Raw genomic sequence first — 17,936 nt, 5'->3', positions numbered from 1 at the left:
GGCCTGACTGTGTGTCACACACACACACACCCACCCCTCCGTGTACCAGGAATAGACCAACCTAAAGTAACTACGCAGCTCAGAGAGCCGAGGGACGATTCACTCTCCTGTCAGAACAAACTAAAGGAATTCTGAAGATTAGTGCTTTTGGTGCTCTGCCTCAGCTGGCTTGTGTGTTTGACCATGTTGTTTCTGTTAGCACAGACGTCTGTTAGCACAGACAGTGCTTTCTGCACTGTCTGTTGGTCAGATGGTGCATGACGGGGAGAGCTCAGGGAAGGAAATGCAGCCAAGTGGGTAATAAGTGAACTAAAGGGACTGTTCACTGCAGTAGTTTGTTTGGACTTCTTCAGATGGATTCTTTTACCTTTGCCTGTTCTGAATAAACATTTGAATCCTTGTGCATGAGACGCAAAGAAGAATCTCTAACCTTTAAGAGTTTTGACAAATCAAATTACAGCTGGTGCAGATATGACAAACAAGCACTTTCTGCTACGTGCAATGAATCCTCTCAGTCGGTGTTTAGTGATGCTTGTCCAGTGGATGTGCTCATGGGTGAAAGATGTTCTTGTGAGACTTTGGGGAGCTTCTCCCACTTTGACAACATCTCCAGGTATCACAGGTAGAGCATTGTACCAAGATGAGGTAGAGGAGTGGACAACCAACGAGGCACTTCGCTCGTATCCCTGTGGAGATGGAGGGGAAACCTTGGTTACAGTCCAAACCAGCACACATGCGTTCCATGTGAGCTTTTTTTATAAATGAGAGTTTAGTTTAGAAAACTGTTGTGTGCAGGAGGTTTACAGCGTTGTGATTATTTTTAGGTGGATCTTGGAAGACTTTCTGAGTGCAGTGAATACTTCCGAGCCTTGTCCCAATCCAGAATGAAAGAAACCTTCGAGAGCCTCGTCCTCCTGGACCATGTGCCGTCCTCCGTCTTCTACAGTCTGCTGGAGTTTACCTTCCATGGTCACTTTAACGTCTCTCAGGAGGAGTTGGGCAGACACATCCAGGTGATTGCACAGTGACATAAAATATAAGCTATTGATCCTCCTGCTTAGGAAACATCTCACCCTCTCCTGTTTGCATTCCCTCCCTCTCTGACACTGGAGGTCAGCAACTATCTCCTGGCTGAGGCCTTCCTGTCTAAATGTCTGTTGGCCCTGGTGCATGGACTCAACCCTGAGAACTGTTTGTCCTACATGAGTCTGGCTCAGGAGATCTGCTGTGACGAGCTGAAGACGACCGTGTTCACCTACCTGAGCAGAAACCTGTTGGAGCTGCCGCACCTCATCAGGTGAGTTGATGAGTTGAGCTCACCTGTCAACTCCTAAAGCTTTGATTGCATCATCATGTATTGAGCTGATAGTAGGAAGTGTCAGCTGTAACCCAGATGTCTTATTCCAAAATAGTTCTGTGCCACAAAATGTGTATTTTCACGAGGAACCAAATGTTTTTTTTATGAAAATATCAATTTCATGGCAAAGACCTGATTTCCTATACGAAATCCTCCGGGTGAAGCCGGTGCCGCATATGGATGGAAATCTACTTTTGTTGGAGCTTTAGAACTGTAATCGGCATTCATGCCACAGGAGTCTGAGAGATGAGGAGAAAGAAGAAGTGGTCCACTTGAGGGCACAAGGTGACCAACGTCTCTGCAGCTTCAGGAAAGAGAACCTGAATTCTTGGAAAGACCCAGAGACGGAACGCGCCCGTCATATCTTCACCCTGAACGAGCCGGAGGACAGCAGCGGTGTGTGGAGTCCACTTACACAGCTTCCTTTCAGGGCAGATAAGTGGTGCTTCACTGCAGCCATCCTGTTTAATTACCTGTACATCATAGGAGGCTACAGGGAGCGCACAAGGAGAGGCTGGGAGTTCAAAATGGCCTCCTTTAGGTATAATCCTTTCTTGCATACATGGGTTGCTACAGCTCCCCTCATCAAGGTGAGGTGGATATGGTCAGATTTTACGTTCATTTATACAGTATGTGGTTAATGAATCACTAATAAAATCTGTCGCAATCTGTTGTATCCACAGCGCCGGAGGCATTTCAGTGCGGTGGCCTGTGAAGGTTGTATTTACGCTGTGGGAGGTTGGTACTTAGACTCCATGGTGACTCCAGACTACAACACGTCTCTCTACACCGCTGTAGAACGCTATGATCCATGGGAGGACACGTGGAGGTTTGTCTCCCCTCTGTCACTGTAATACCCACAGATATTCTTCGGCCTCCGTTTCTTTTGGCTGCGTTTGTCATTGAGCATAATCTCTGTCTTAGGTTTGCATCCTCACTGCCACTCACAGACTTCCAGTTCACCGTGTCGTTGTCCCACGATGTGCCCCTCGCCACCAGCCTTGGACACTGCCTCTATGTGTTGGGGAACATCCTGAGGACAGGAGAGAAATTGCTTCTGCAGTACAACACCAGGCAAGGTTAGGCAGAGCAGCAGATCTGCATTTGAATGTCGGAAAATAGCTTCCAGCACTTCCTTAAGTTCTCTCTGTTCTTCAGACTCGTGGACGGAGCTGCTTCCCACCCTGACCAGAGCTGACGCAGACCTCCCCACACTTTACTTCCTGGGTGCCACTGACAAGCTGCTTGTGATTGGTGGGAACAACTCTGAAAATGTGATCACGTCGTTCTGTGTGCAGTCACAGAAATGGGGAAAGGTACAAATCTGCAGTAAGAGCAAACTGAGGCTGTGATCATTAAAAAGATTGAAATCATGAAAATCCATCAAACGTATTTGATCTTTCTCCTTCAGGTGCAGAGGGCAGAGAAGGTGGCGTTGGTCGGACAGGGGACCGTTTTAGGCGACCAGGTTCTGGTGCCAAGTATACAGCACAACACTGTTGTAAGTCTGGATGTTCACACACTCTCCCTGAGGATCCTTCCTCCTCTCCCTGTCCCCACACGCTATGAGGCCATATTTCAACTTCACTTTTAATTTAACATTTTATTCATTTGTTTTATCTCGTGACGTGTTCAAAATACTTCACCAGTCCTTTGATTCATTCATTGATCCTGAAAAACTCTGGACTTGGTATAGCTGTCCTTTGATAGACGTTCCACTCAACAACACAGTGCTCTATATTGTCTCGCACTGTCCACTCATACGAACTGACTCATCATGTGAACCTCTAACCTCCCCGCTGTGGACAGATGAAGAATGTGATCTTGTCAGTTATAGAGCGCCTTAGTTAGAACTTCCTGTTGTCAGAATCTCTCTCGCTCTCTCTGTATCAGCAGGCTTCTCTGTATTGTTATTATAGTTTACCCATCACTTTACATTACACAATTCTTAATGACAAGCACAGTTCAATGGAAATGAATATGATCACACTCATCACTTGACACTGAAACATCAAGCTAAACACAGTCTTTTTCAAACATGAGGTGATATGCAGGATTATTTAAAATATTTATATTCTCAGCCAGGCTTGGTTTGACTCAAACACATGACCCCAGTGTATTTTTGCTGCTATTCTGCATGTAAGGACCTGCAAAAATGTAATAAATGAATAAAAATGTAGATCTCCTTCTCGTATCTTCTGTTGTGACTGAGCTGCTGCCCTCTGAGCAGGTGAAGGGAAATGTCAAAGTATTCTTATTTACATCCTAATTGGTGCTATTGGTCCCAGTTGCATTGCCAGTGATGTCAGCAGGCGCCTGAGGTTACAGGCAGCATGAGAGTGGTGTCTTGTTACAATAGAGAAGGGGGGTGGGGGGGCTGCAGAGCGACTGAGGCTCTGCTTTCATTACCTGAGGAAAGACTCCTCAAGGGCAGTGGAGTCACACACATACATACACACATACACACACACACAGAGCTCACAGGAGGATTGCGCTCCTTGCAAAACCAAAGTCACAGCTGTGTGGATTATCCTGATTCTGCTTCAACGAAGGTAAAATACACTATATATATATATAAGTCTTTGCATCACACTGGGTTCTGCATATATAGCATAGTTATCTGAGGATTTCCGTGTCTATCAGTGTTTTATTTTCAATTGTTCTGCCCCAAAACTAGTTTGAAAGAAAGTCTGAGAAGAAATGATTGTACTGAAGATTTCATAGGATTCATTGGTGTCGATTGCATAATTTAGTCATCTATAAATGTGAGGTCAATGTTGTGACTTTGTTAGTTTGGTGACACTTTAGCTTTAGAGTCTGAATAAACACTGTTTGCTAGACTTGCCTATTATGGAAATATCACATACTGTTTGCATGACAAAGACGTGCAGGGATCATTGTATGTAGCAGGCGTTTAAGGGTTTTATGAGAGATAAACAGACAACGCTAATGTGGGTTGTGCTCTGTGTTTATATTTTCATGCCCATCTGTGGACTGAGCACATGCTGCCTGTGCTGCTATATCTGGCGGCCGACCTTTGTCCGACTTGGAGACTGTCCAGTCACATGACTTGGAAAAAGAAATCCTAGAACCGTCAGAAACGTCATAACATACAGAGATTTATGAAGAGGAAGTCTCCAGCTCATGGATATTACAAAACTAACAACTTTTCAATTTTTCTCTTCTTTATAATAGTTCTTGATCTGGGATGTCATTGAGCCTCCTTCATCACAGTCCGGTTAAACATTACAGGCAACCAGTGAACCTGACAACTGCTGAACAATGTCTATGTACACAAAGACACCGTTTAGAGAATTACAGCTTAGGTCATTCTTGTAATGGTATTGTACTTTCCACTAGCATTACTAGCATTACTAGCATTTGACCAACTAACTAATTAGTTAGTTGGACAAAACTGAGGTCAACCATGCTAAAATGATTGGAAAAGTTTTTCATCCATCATAAAGAATAAGATTGTGTCATAATGTGTTCTAATATTAGTATGTATCAGATATGGACAAATATGTATGAACGCACATAAACAATGACAACGAAACCCCCTCCACAGTCGCACTGTGCTGAGATGGCGGAGGCGCATCAGGCGGTGGGCTTCCAGTTCACTGTGCGCCCAGATGGTGTGGACCTAAAGCTCAGTGAGGAGGTCATCAAAAACATTTACCTGTCAGGAGTGACCGCATGGAAGAAGCGAGCCATACAATTCAAGGTACCATGATCCACACAGTTCCATCTCTGGGTATCGGGACAGATTATTGATTATTAAACATGGTGAACCCTGTTGTTGTTTGTTCCTCAGAATGGAGTTTTGGCTGGAGTCTACCCTGCCAGTCCATCCAGCTGGTTAATAGTTGTGATCGCCATGATGAGCACCCTGTACATCCGTGTGGATCCTTCTCTAGGAATGATTGAGAGCATCAAGGACAACCTACCACAAAGGTTTGCAACCCCCTGCAAGGACAATATCTTCATATCATCCACTAATCATGGTTCAGGTTTGTTTACCGTGTGGTGGACATCGTAGCTAAGGACAGCTTTGTGTCCTTCTTTGAGCAGAGGCTACATGTCAGTGCAGATGCGAGCAGTGCTGAGTGCCATCCTGTTCGCCACCGGACTGTGGCTGTTCCTCATCTACCTCCTGAGATACACCCTCAAAGCTCTGCTCTCCTACCACGGATGGATTTTTGAATCCCATGGAAAAATGACCACCTCAACCAAAATGTGGTTGGTATGTCAGTCAGTCTGTATATCTTTGCAGAGAATTAGAGTGTAATTAATTCCTGTTGGACAATATATGTGATTTTGGTGATGTGTGTTTGTTCCCAGAGCCTGGTGAAGATGTTCTCTGGACGCAGACCTCTGCTCTACAGCTTCCAGGCGTCCTTACCCAGACTCCCTGTTCCCAGTGTAGAAGACACCATCAGCAGGGTGAGGCTGGATTTATCAGGATATTATACAGAATCGTGACCTTATTGTTCAGACAGACCACCGAAGTCAGGGTTGCATTAACCGGTTTGCTGTCAGCTGTTTCATTCACACTCATTTAAACACGAGCTGACAGGAGCAGATGATAAATAACATCCAATCAGGGTGTCCTTTCATAACCTGACCCCAGCTGTCACTATTGCCCGCTGATAGCCTCATGCCAACTCTGCTCACTGCTGCAGCTCACCCACCCCACCACATGTCAGCTGCATGTCAGTGAATAACAATAATAGTAATACAGGCTAAAAATGCTGATTTCTAACACCATAACAACATACATATCTAAATCTACCTGTTTAAATGCAGATTTACTCTCTCTGATCCGCTCTCAACCTAATGCAACGTTCATGTCTTGTTTTCTCACAGTACCTTGAGTCGGTCCGTCCTCTGCTGGACAGCGAGCAGTATAAGCGAATGGAGATTTTGGCCAGTGACTTTAAAGATTCAAAGGCACCCCTACTTCAGAGATACCTGATCCTAAAGTCCTGGTGGGCAACAAATTATGTGAGTAGTCACAGAAGAGGAGATTAGCTACAACAATGGAAGTACATACAGTATATTTATACCATTGTAAATGTACCTTGTAGGTAAGTGACTGGTGGGAGGAGTACATCTACCTCAGGAGCAGGAGTCCCATCATGGTCAACAGCAACTTCTATATAATGGTAAGTTTCATTACTCATTACTTACTTGTCATTTATTGTGAGCCTTTTATTTGAGTTCTGCTTTTGTTACAGTTTGACGTGATTTGTATTTGTGTGATAGGACCTGCTGTACCTGACCCCGACACACCGACAGACTGCGCGGGCAGGGAATGTGGTCCACGCCATGCTGCAGTACAGACGCAAACTGGAGCGAGGGGAACATGCACCGGTGAGGCATGACTCTATACTAACCACAACACTTATTACTTCATTCAACTGCCCATCCAAAGATATTATAATTTATATAGTTTATAGTATGTTTTTCATGCAACAATGCTGGATTCTTGTTTTTTCTCTCATTTACTGAATAACGACGATTAATGACGACCTCATTTTCTCTCTGCGTCTCAGCTGAGGGCTTTGGGCACCGTCCCTATGTGCTCCACTCAGATGGAGAGGATGTTTAACACCACCCGCATCCCCGGCATTGAAACAGGTGAGCACTACAACAAACAAACAGTTGAAGCGGGCGCCATGCCGAGAGCAGATCAGCAGCACTTAATCCCAAAAGGTGGAAAACTGCTGCTCTATGCACCTTTGACCCCTGTGATGTTTTCACTCAGCTGGTGGAGACAAAGTCCATCACTTTTCAGTTAACTAACAACTCTAGTTAACTAAAGTGCACAAATGTAGATGTTTAGGCAATACTGATGCGTGTATTGTATGTCTAAACATTAGTGCGAGCTGGTTCTTAAAGTTATAGTCCTTCTAATTATTTCCAACCTTTAACCTTTGTTTGTTTGTTGCTATATTTTCTCCTACTTCTCCTCTCTGACCTCTCCCTGCAGATATTGTGCAGCATCTGACTGACCGTAAGCACCTGGTTGTCTACAACAAGGGCAGGTTCTTCAAAGTGTGGCTGTACACCGGGGGGCGCCACCTCCTTCCCAGTGAACTCGAGATGCAGTTTCAGAGGATCTTGAATGACACAAGTGAACCCCAGCCAGGAGAACTGAAATTAGCTGCTCTGACTGCAGGAAATAGGTACACTCACTCACTCACTCACACACACACACACACACACACACACACACACACACACACACACACACACACACACACACACCACACACACACACACACACACACACACACACAGACACACACACACACACACACACACACACTCTTTCACTCACATGTAGCCTCTATGGAAATAAGCATGTTGAATGTTCTTCTGTTTCTGTAGAGTCCCCTGGGCTCAGGCTCGGATTAAATATTTCGGCCATGGAGCTAACAAAGCTTCTATTGATGCCATCGAGTCGGCTGCATTCTTCCTCACGCTGGACGATGAGCCGCAGGGTTATGACCCCACAAAGACGAGGTCACTCGACAGTTACGCCAAGTCCTTGCTTCATGGGAAATGTTACGACAGGTGGGCCGCAGAGTCTCAAGAAGCCCTCAGCTACTGGCAGCGGTGCTCTTGCTGATGAAAATGTCACTTGGTTGTTTGTGGCAGTAGATTTATTGCATTGGAGATGTAAGTGTGTTTCCGTAATAATCCCTTCCCTTTATAATTCTCTCACAGGTGGTTTGACAAGTCTTTCACCTTGATCTCCTATCAAAATGGAAAAATGGGTGTGAATGCTGAACATTCTTGGGCTGATGCGCCAATTGTGGGACATATGTGGGAGGTAGGAAAATGTTAAAGGATTAGCATATTAAGAGCTACAGTACAATTTAGAGATCATTAAAGCAACACTTTTTAGTGAAGCAACTTGTTTTTCAGTTGCCATTCTTCTACCTGCATTTGTGTAGTTTGTCCTCGCAACAGACTGCTTCCATCTTGGCTACACAGAGGAGGGACACTGCAAAGGGGACGTCAACAAAGGCCTGCCTCATCCTTCTCGACTGCAGTGGCAAATACCAAAGGAGGTGCAGCCGAAGTCCTTTATTACCACTGATACAGACACAATAGAATAATTTAGTTTGCTTTGTGAAATATATAAACTAACCAATTCATTCCTTTGTTTTCTCCTCCATTAGTGCCAAGAGGTCATTGAGACTTCCTATCAGTTTGCCAAGCAGATAGCAGATGACGTGGACTTCCACGGCTATTTGTTTACTGAGTTTGGGAAAGGCCTGATTAAGAAGTGCAGGACCAGCCCCGATGCTTTTATTCAGCTGGCCCTGCAGCTGGCTCAGTTCAGGGTAAATACGTCATCATCTGTTTTCTCTTCTTCGGAACTCGCGCTGCGTTGATGAATTACTGATGTCACTGCTCGCTGTTGTTTAGTAAGATTAAATTTATGATAACCCACCTGCCTCACAGGACCAGGGTGTGTTCTGTCTGACGTACGAGTCATCGATGACCCGCATGTTCAGGGACGGGCGGACAGAGACAGTGCGCTCCTGCACCCCTGAGGCTGTCGCATTCGTTAGAGCCATGGAGGACAAGTGTGCCACTGTAAGCAGAACACACACACACAAGCAACTCAGGACAAGAGCACAAAACAACATGAGCATTGAATCTGAAACATGTTTGTAAGGATTGAACTCCAACAAGGATGAAGAGAATCCATCACATTCTTAACCCTTGTATTGTTCTTGGGGTCAATTTGACCCTTAGGACTGGACTGGACTAAAAAAGTTGATAAAATGTGTTTTCTTTCATCAAATGGTCTGAAATGTATAGGGGTTGTTTGACACAATGCTCTTCGTGATGAGAAGAAATTTGAAGTCATTTGATTGAATTTTGGGTGTTTTATTGAATTTTATAACTCCTGGGGTAAAAATGGCCCTGGAGCACACAGTGGTGTAATAGGGGAAAAAGTCACACCATACTGCTTTACAACACATCTTTGATCTTGTATGTTTGATGTGTGTGGTCAAGCAATGGTTATTTAATAATGGGACAACAACAAGAGGTATGGGCAGCATGCGATGCCAGGTCCATGGAACATGCATTTTTTGGGGGCGGCAGAAGCCCAAATCCCTGCCTTACTTTACCTACTTTTATGTAAACAAGCTCTATTGGCCCTACATTCTAAAATTAAGGGAAATTGTTGTGGTGATGGGTTGGACTGGAGTAAGACTAAAGGTGTAACACAAAATGTATTGAAAATTTATACTTAAATGCTTCAAATAACAGTCAAACCATTTTGGGGTCAATTTGACCCCAGAGGACAATAGGTGTTAGTATTTGCTGCCATTCAAAAAATTAAAAAAATTAAAAAACAGCACCCTCACTAAACGTTGACATATTCTACTCCGGTTCATGTCAAATAGTAAAGATCATATCAAATACTAAAAAAAAAAATCATTTTATTTTTTTAAACTCAAAAATACGGTATATTTTATGTAAACAAAGCCTTTTGGCCCTAAATTACAAAATGAATGGAAAAATTTGTGGTGGTGCGATGGACTTGAGTCAGACTAAAGGTGTGACACAAAAATAATTGAAAATTTATACTTTATGCTTTAGATAACAGTCAAACAATTTGATTCCAGAGAAGGGTTTTAAAGAACCTCAATATATTTAGAGCACTCGTTTACTTGTAATATATTTGATTTCAAAAGACATTTCCATGTTATCAGTGACCTAAAGTACATGTACAGTACACACAATGAGAGGTCACATTGTCAGAGGTCACACTGTGCGAGAGGTCACACTGTGCCTCCTGAGACTTGGTCAACCAGACCTAGAGGCTATGTGTGTGCCGATCAGCGCTGTGGACTCTGACCCTGTTCTTGATTATCTGGTGTGTTAACCTGCCTCTCACATTACGCAAGAACATATCTATTTTATGTGGAGACCTAAATGCAATTCTGTTGTGGGATGAAGAAAATACAGTTAACTTTAGGGTGAAGTTTATCTGCATATATCTGCTATATTTGTGTTTTCTGTCATCAGAACGCAGAAAAACTGGCACTATTCCGGAAGGCGGCAGATAAGCATCAGAACATGTATCGCCTGGCCATGACAGGCTCTGGTATCGACCGACACCTCTTCTGTCTCTACATCATGTCAAAGTACCTTGGTGTGGACTCACCATTCCTTAAGCAGGTAAGTGCCACGGTGGTTATGTGGCCGCATGTACAGCATGGATTTAACCTTATTATCAATATGTGTACAACTCTTCTATGTCATTTTCTATGACAAAGGAAATGTCTAATGAAAATTCTATTGTTTGGTCTCCAGGTGCTTTCGGAGCCCTGGAAGTTGTCCACCAGTCAGACTCCTCAGCAGCAGCTCAACTTAGTCGACATCAACAAGTTCCCGAAATATGTCGGGGCCGGTGGTGGATTTGGCCCAGTGAGTTCAATAGTTAGTGTGTATTTCAGAGCTGAGGGCAGTCTGTTCTGTAGTTAAAGATGTGAAATGAAATAACATCTCTTGTCTGACCCCAGGTGGCTGATGATGGTTATGGCGTGTCCTATATCATCGTTGGGGAGAACCTCATCACATTCCACATCTCCTGCAAGTTTTCCAGCTCTGCCACAGTAAGAGCACAAAACAAGCTTGCATATTGTGAATCAATCTGTCCAAGCACTTTAGCACATTTTAAAGCTCCTTTAAAAATATCACATTTCTGCCTCACCTGCAGGACTCAAGCCGGTTTGGTCAGAACATTCGGGGGGCCATGGTTGATATCCAAGCACTTTTCAGGCCTGAAAATGATAAGAAGACAGCGGAGCAGACGAAGCCAATGGAAAATGGGACAAAGCCGTGATGCTGTGGGATGGAGGGCAGGATTTCACCTGCAGGTGTTTGCCTGAAATGTTGGGTCGATCAAATTCCCTGCAGGTGACAGATGTTATTTCTCTGGTGGGTCACAGTCATTCCGCTCTGTCCGACAAATGAATTGTTTCACTCCACTAAGTTATGTCTATTTAAATATTGTACTTTTAACTATTGTACAGCTGCTTGTACTGTAATCTTGAATGACGGCAAACTTAGTGTTTCTCCTTTTTATTTATATATAAAGATATGAACCTTTTCTGTCAATATGTGCATATGTGAACATGTAAATATATCTACCCGAGAAATCCAGTATTGTATGTTTGGAAAATCTAAACAGTTGTTTTTTGCCAGTATTTATGCATTTGGCAGAACTTAATAGGTGTTTTGTTATTTTTGATTAAAAATACACACCCAGATAGTAACACCAGTAGATGTGTGAATCTTTTCAGTTCTCCAGTAGCAGTCTGTTGTACACATCTGCATGAGAAATGGTGGGAATTTCTAATAGTAGTAAAAAGGCAGAAGATCACTATTGTAACAGCAATTTATTTTGGAGGTTTATATCTTGATTTTGATATTACTGGGAACATTTACAAAGGCCTCGCATGTGGTGACTGAAGAATCACAATGTACACAAAGAAATAAATGGAGTTTGAAGTCGGACTTCCCTCCTGAAAACATTCTGAAACTATGAGGGCAGAACTTCATGCACTGGAGCCTGAAAAAAGGCAACAAGGAGGCCTTTAGTTGTTTCTTAGAGGCACATTTTGATATCCTAAAATGCAAATGCTATACATATTACATATATGATGGGTGGGAATGGGAAAATAAAAAGTGTATCTCCTGAGGGGTGTGTGTCTAATCATTTATATATATATACACACACCAGATCACATAGGTCTACCTGCTATTCTACTCCGATCAACATGGCTCCCAAACAGCGGGCGGGAAAATCGTCTTTGAATATTTATTAGTTAAGGTGGGGACAATACAAAAAGTCAAAGTAATAAAAAACAACCTGCTCATACTTCCCAATTTCTTTCAAGGCATCTGTTACAATGAACTAAAACAAAGCTTTATAACTGTACAAAGTGAATAAACAAACAAGATCACCATTACTTCATCCACTTGCTTGATGAGAGCAATTCTAAAAGAGCCATAGACAGCAGACAACAGTTTCTATCCAAGATTCAAAATGAATCAAACAGTATCAGATTATCATCATGGTTCTCTTTAACCAGAAGCTGCCTGTCAATCAAACATATCTCCGTTAACAGAACAGAACAGACACAAAAAGGCAAATGGATTTTATTCATGATCTATTCATACCGATTATTCTATCATGGGTGTGCTGTAGCTCGAGTCCCCCGGGTGACGACGAGCCCTCGGGCCTCCGTGCAGGGGGGGGGGCTTTGTTTTTTTTCACGTGAATACACACCAAACCCAGTCTTTCCTGTATACATACTAAGTGTGTATATGTTTAAGCACTCTGGGATGTTTTCTTGTAAGTTTATGTGTCTAAAATCCCTCAGCAGAGCTTTTGGGTTTCCGGTCTATGATGCGGCGGTGGAGGAGGAGGAGGGATTAAGAGGTTGCGCCGGGTGTCGGGTTGACATTCTGGGTGGCGGCTTGCGGTGCCACCTCGATGATCCGAGGCTTGTCGATGATGCGAGCAGTGCGGTTTCCTTTCTCCACGATCCCGATGATCCACGCTTGGTGGCCCTCGCCGTACTTTGGGGATTTGATCTCGGCACAGAAGCGAGCGGCCTGCTCCCGGGGCAGACAGATCAGCAGGCCCCCTGTGTATGAACGCAGCAGAGACGTGGTCAGTCACACATATATATATTTAGATATGTGTTAAGAGAAGAAAGACAAGTAACTGTGCTATCCACACACACACACACAAACACACACCTGACGTTTCTGGGCAGGTGCCGTGCATGAGTCCAAACATGTTGCCACAGGCCTTGGATACGGCGGCCATCTTGGCAAGCACCGGGAGGTTGTGGATGACAAACGACACTTCGCTCCGTTGTTGCCGTGCCAGCGTCTGAGCGTGGCCGAGGATTCCGAACCCTGTGATGTCTGTGGCTGCGTGTGCGTTGAAGGTGTGCATGAGACTCGCCGCTACAATGGAGAACAGAGAGCGAGATTGACTTAAAGCAGCGTCTGATGGCTCCATGTGGGAATCAGCCAGTGAATGTGTACAGCATTATTAGTAGAATTGAAAAATGATTTGAATCCGTTGGTGGCGCTCGTACCTGTCCTGTTGAGCCGAGCCATATTCATCATGGCTTCATGATACGCCAGCTCGACGTCTTCCTGTGTCACCACCAGCTTGATCTTGTTCCACTTCTCAGGCTGAGAGATCAAACCGCGCACACACACAAACAGGGGCATTGTTAGGTCTCTTATAGAACAAGAACTGTCCACCAAAAGTCTACATTTTCAGACGGCAAACTTACAATATCTAGCCACTGGTGCACTGCGACAGCCACCTGCGTCCCCAGCGGTTTGGTCAACACCAGCACGTCTCCTGGCACTGCGTTGTCTGGCCTGAGAGTCAAACACGGCATCGTCAAAGCTTTTCTTAGCATTATAACAAAACAATGTGATTTACTGAAGCAGTGAGGAGTCGTACATGATGAACTCGTTGGGCTGGCAGACTGTGGTGGCCACTCCCCCCATCACCACCCAGGGGTTGAGCACCGTCTGTCCTCCTGTTACAGATGTGCCCGCCTCCTCCGACGCGTCCTTGAACCCCTGGATGACGAGTGGCATGACTTTGTCTCTCTCCTGTAAAGACACAGGGAAGTAAAACATAAAAGAACGTGAGTTAGGAGCTAAGTTTCCTGTACTTGCGACCGGTAAAGACGTCTACACAGCAGAGTGTTGCTGAGTGATTCACTGACATCGCCCTCTTACCTTCTCTGACATTTTGTTGCTGACTCCTAGAAGCATCAACATGTTGTCACATTCTGTCACGCCCATGGCATACAGGTCACTTAAAACATTGGCACACGCTATTCGACCCTATAAAACAGCAGAGAACAGTTACATACTGCCCAAATACACACACAGCAAAGAAACCCTGAAATGAACACATTGTGCTCCATAGAAAGACAGCGAGAGAAAGGTGCGATCCATACCATCATGTAGGGGTCGTCTACAATAGGGTAGATGTAATCCGTTGTCTGGACCAATGAAAGGCCTCCGTGTCTGAGAGGGATCACACAGGTGTCCATGCCTATGCCTTCAAAAATAAGAACATGCCAAATATTAACAAAAGGACAGCCAAACAGCTCCAGACATCAAAGTTGTGAAGAACTTTGTGACTCAGCCATTTGAAAAGTTCATAATTTTACCTAATCGGGGCATAACTGCCCCCAAGAACTGTTCATCTTCTTGATAGTGGTTCTCCTGTAGGGATTCTAGCAGCTTCTGTAACACATCTTGGGGCACCTGTGGTCAAAGACAATAACCAGCGTTTCATGGATTCTTATTCTTGCACGGTCGAACAAAAGCAATAGAAATGTTATTCATGTGTAAAGCTGCACCGAGGCGAGGAGTGACAACCTTGCAGCCTGTGCCCTTGAGCTCAGCGAAGCGTGTGAGCCTGAAGTTCTTGTCCAGCTCATAGCTTTCTGGATTAAAGGACTCCCTCACGGACATGTCTGGAGACACTCTGGGCCCTCACCACTAGAACCATGAACAATAACTAGGGGTCAAAGGAAGAAAGGGATGATTAGAAACAGTGTCTGGCAAGGAGCTGAAAGGAAAGCTTGTTAAATGCTTTTTTTTTTAAAGAAAGAAAGAAAGCAGCGTATTCACCACACTGATGCAGTGTGAGAATTTATACAGACAACAAATTCTAGCATAGGGAAGAATGGAGATACACACCACTGAATAGTCATTTGTTCATTTTAAAGCAAACCAGAGGGCTGTGCCGCAATAAATGCAACAGTTACTCAGTTTATGAAATTCATTTTTGTTGGTGAAGGTGTTCATAGTAGTGAGAGGAGCAAACAACAACAAAACAGTTGCGTTGAAGCTACACTGTGGTGACTTCAGTTTCACTGCACAGATGGATACAATTATATTGACATTATATAATTTATGAGTAAATGACCAACAAAATTAGGTCATTTTACACCCACTCACTCTCTGTCACACACATATCATCATTAGGAACTCACGAGTTTCATTATTTACAGTTCCAAGTTCCAACAACTACTTTGCATACAGATTAGCTTTAGAAGTGGTAAAATAGTTGATTTTGAGTGTATTTAACAATAATTACGCTTGTTTGTTTGTTTGTTTTCGTTGCTGGACTTAAAGGGCACCTGTCATACAATCTAGGGGCGTTCAAGAGACACTATGTTGCCAAGTTCATTCAACCCCCGGGCTTGTGTGATCACACCTCGAAAAGATACAATGTTAGCAAATCGTGGTGAAAAATACATTCAAATTATAAACTGAGACCACGACGGTGAAGCAGGATGACGACATTGACGCATGTTTGGCTTTTGTTTTGCTGAAAAGGCAGTTTTGCTTAGGATGCTAGCTGTGTGGTTAGCCAGCGCAGATCCATGCATGAGCTGATGAGCATAAGCAGACTGTGCAACAAAGAGCTCAAAGTCTCCGTGTGTACGAGCTGTAAACACACTCAAAACACACTCTATGCGCACAATGTAGACCAATATAACGTTATGTGGCAAAAACAGAACACCATTTCGCAGCGCACGCAAGTCAAAAAGTTGTCTTAGAGCGCCGAATAAAAATGTCGGCGGCGGAAAAAATTAACCCTTTGCTGTCCACCGCCATGCGATGTGTGCAACATCAGCGTTCGTATCAACAAAACAACGGTTAACGTGCGACCCGTGCAAAGTTTAGGATGTTATGATGCAATAGGGATGTTTACGATCGCCCTATGTGCAGTTTTAGGGCCAAAGTGGAGTTTTATTCTTACAACATTTCCCCTTTAATTGCTCTGACCAGTTTATCCTTACCAGCTTCACGTTAGCGGAGGATCCCAACAGAAGAGCGGGGACGGCACCACAATGCATCGGGCTAAGAAACGGGTGCCCATTGAGAATGCCGGTTAAAAATGCGAGATTTTACTTTTTTTTTAAACCACAACTAGCCATCAGATATTCGTTCTATCGCATACTGTTTAATACAAGTATAAAGAAATACGATGTAACGCGCAGTTTGACTTCATTAAACAAAATATGATTCACAATACAAAGAGGAAACTGGTGAGCTGTCCAAGGGTCCTTAGCCTGCACGGCGGCGGCTTTGACATCCCCTTTAATGCGCTGTGGAGTCTGGCAACAAAATCTCTACAATGGAGTGTACCTTTAATTTAGTGTTTTCCCTCCAAATGCTGCCAAACAGCAGCAGCAGCCTGAACCCAAGAGCAATTTATGAACTGGGTGATCTTGTGACCCTTTGTACGTTATAAATCATTATCGTAATAAATATTTTTGGTGTATTAAATCATAATTTAGTTTTCAAGGATGCCTGAATATGCAACCACCAATTCTAGAGCATCAACCTACAGAATTTTGAGTTAAATAATCAACCAGTAGATTATAAAAAAAGGTCTGGAGGATTTGTTGTGCAAATCATGATTTCACTTACATCAATATTCATGGATAGATGCTCTTATGTAGTACAAAAAAAACATAAAAGTAATTTTATTATTTTTACTGTTTCATTTCTGATGTTTATGTACAAAGTAACTTCCTATTCTGCCACCTGACATTAATATCTCTGCCTAGAAGCCTATTGATCGGCAAGCGAGAAGCCTTGTATACTTTACATTCCATCTGCTACATTATGTGTATGACCACTCTTAAATAAAGAAAACTGAATTAAATAATAGATAAATTAAATATTTTAACATTCCATTTCTAATTTAAATTATTAATCAAGTAACAATCAAGTAAAAAAAATAAAACAACATTTCCGGGTTCTAAATTTGCTGACAATTTGATACTCTTCTGTCTTGTGTCATTGTAAAATACACTTTGTATTTGTGTGAGTGTGAGTGAACTTGGGGGGGGGGGGTTTCAACAAAGAAAAAACAAATGCAGACAAAAACACAAGTGTGACGAATCCAAGTTTAATGATAGAAACACAAGTACCGATATAAGCTTGAGCAGTGAGCATGACTTTTAAAAAAATGCAATTTCATCACACCACTTATGTGCATAGCCTAGAGAAGTTGGAGAAAATAATAAACAATTATTCTGCAAAGATTGGTACATTTATAAAGATGACCAAAATAAATTACATTTTCTTTTATCTGTCATTTTTGAAAGTGAGGTTGATGCTGCACTACACATTACACCCATTGAAGTACTGATTACTGAAAGGCACGATTCACAATGGAAATGTAATTTGTGCAAAATATATGTCTGCTTTTATCCATCTTTTAGTGCTGTTTGTTTCAGACCCGTGATCCTGCCAATAATGACAAGACAAAGAGCAGTATTCTTTAAGGCTGCATTACATCACCTCTGAATGTGAAAATGATAAGACACTGTTTTTTTTGCAGTGTATAGTTCAGCTTCTATTGGCACTTAATTCCAAATCACAGTGGCTCCTACATTAGCTATAAGCTGTCATTAACAGAAGCTTAAAATGATGTGTGTGTAAGTGTGTGTGTGAGTGAGAAAGAGAGACA

At 43.2% G+C, this 17,936-nt stretch overlaps 3 protein-coding genes and 1 long non-coding RNA gene across 5 annotated transcripts; 2 read left to right on the top strand and 2 right to left on the bottom strand.

The window, feature by feature from the left end:
- Window positions 1-279: 279 nt before the first annotated feature.
- Window positions 280-3,502, top strand: LOC142992106 (kelch repeat and BTB domain-containing protein 13). The gene is made up of 8 exons (XM_076142403.1): window positions 280-744; window positions 825-1,013; window positions 1,113-1,297; window positions 1,593-1,947; window positions 2,041-2,186; window positions 2,282-2,436; window positions 2,516-2,673; window positions 2,769-3,502. Exons 1-8 carry the CDS (start codon window positions 472-474, stop codon window positions 2,949-2,951), a joined length of 1,644 nt encoding a protein of 547 aa, XP_075998518.1. The 5' UTR covers window positions 280-471; the 3' UTR covers window positions 2,952-3,502.
- Window positions 3,503-3,811: 309 nt separating this feature from the next.
- On the top strand, window positions 3,812-12,063 carry cpt1b (carnitine palmitoyltransferase 1B (muscle)). The gene is made up of 19 exons (XM_076142178.1): window positions 3,812-3,909; window positions 4,926-5,081; window positions 5,172-5,311; window positions 5,429-5,600; window positions 5,699-5,800; window positions 6,224-6,361; window positions 6,445-6,522; window positions 6,623-6,730; window positions 6,913-6,997; window positions 7,350-7,545; window positions 7,751-7,936; window positions 8,090-8,195; window positions 8,320-8,436; window positions 8,548-8,712; window positions 8,834-8,968; window positions 10,415-10,567; window positions 10,703-10,816; window positions 10,912-11,004; window positions 11,109-12,063. The coding sequence occupies exons 2-19, from the start codon at window positions 4,941-4,943 to the stop codon at window positions 11,232-11,234; spliced, it is 2,355 nt and encodes a 784-aa protein (XP_075998293.1). The 5' UTR covers window positions 3,812-3,909; window positions 4,926-4,940; the 3' UTR covers window positions 11,235-12,063.
- Window positions 6,889-10,606, bottom strand: LOC142991966 (uncharacterized). 2 transcript variants are annotated; one of them, XR_012961011.1, is made up of 4 exons: window positions 10,554-10,606; window positions 8,823-8,966; window positions 8,306-8,461; window positions 6,889-8,163 (listed from the first exon to the last, which is right to left on the bottom strand). It is a non-coding gene; the product is annotated as an uncharacterized LOC142991966 (long non-coding RNA). The 2 variants fall into 2 exon arrangements; XR_012961010.1 differs by having other exon boundaries at window positions 6,889-8,461.
- Window positions 12,064-12,571: 508 nt separating the features above from the next.
- On the bottom strand, window positions 12,572-16,304 carry sephs1 (selenophosphate synthetase 1). The gene is made up of 10 exons (XM_076142177.1): window positions 16,255-16,304; window positions 14,822-14,963; window positions 14,611-14,707; window positions 14,395-14,498; window positions 14,171-14,278; window positions 13,887-14,041; window positions 13,711-13,801; window positions 13,507-13,606; window positions 13,160-13,372; window positions 12,572-13,044 (listed from the first exon to the last, which is right to left on the bottom strand). Exons 2-10 carry the CDS (start codon window positions 14,915-14,917, stop codon window positions 12,830-12,832), a joined length of 1,179 nt encoding a protein of 392 aa, XP_075998292.1. The 5' UTR covers window positions 14,918-14,963; window positions 16,255-16,304; the 3' UTR covers window positions 12,572-12,829.
- Window positions 16,305-17,936: the final 1,632 nt, after the last annotated feature.

This window comes from Genypterus blacodes, unplaced genomic scaffold (genome assembly GCF_046128005.1).
Source record: "Genypterus blacodes isolate CSIRO-AG114 ecotype Tasmania unplaced genomic scaffold, CSIRO-AGI_Gbla_v1 ptg000021l_1, whole genome shotgun sequence".
Taxonomy (NCBI): domain Eukaryota; kingdom Metazoa; phylum Chordata; class Actinopteri; order Ophidiiformes; family Ophidiidae; genus Genypterus; species Genypterus blacodes.
This window is presented reverse-complemented; position numbering and strand designations above follow the sequence as displayed.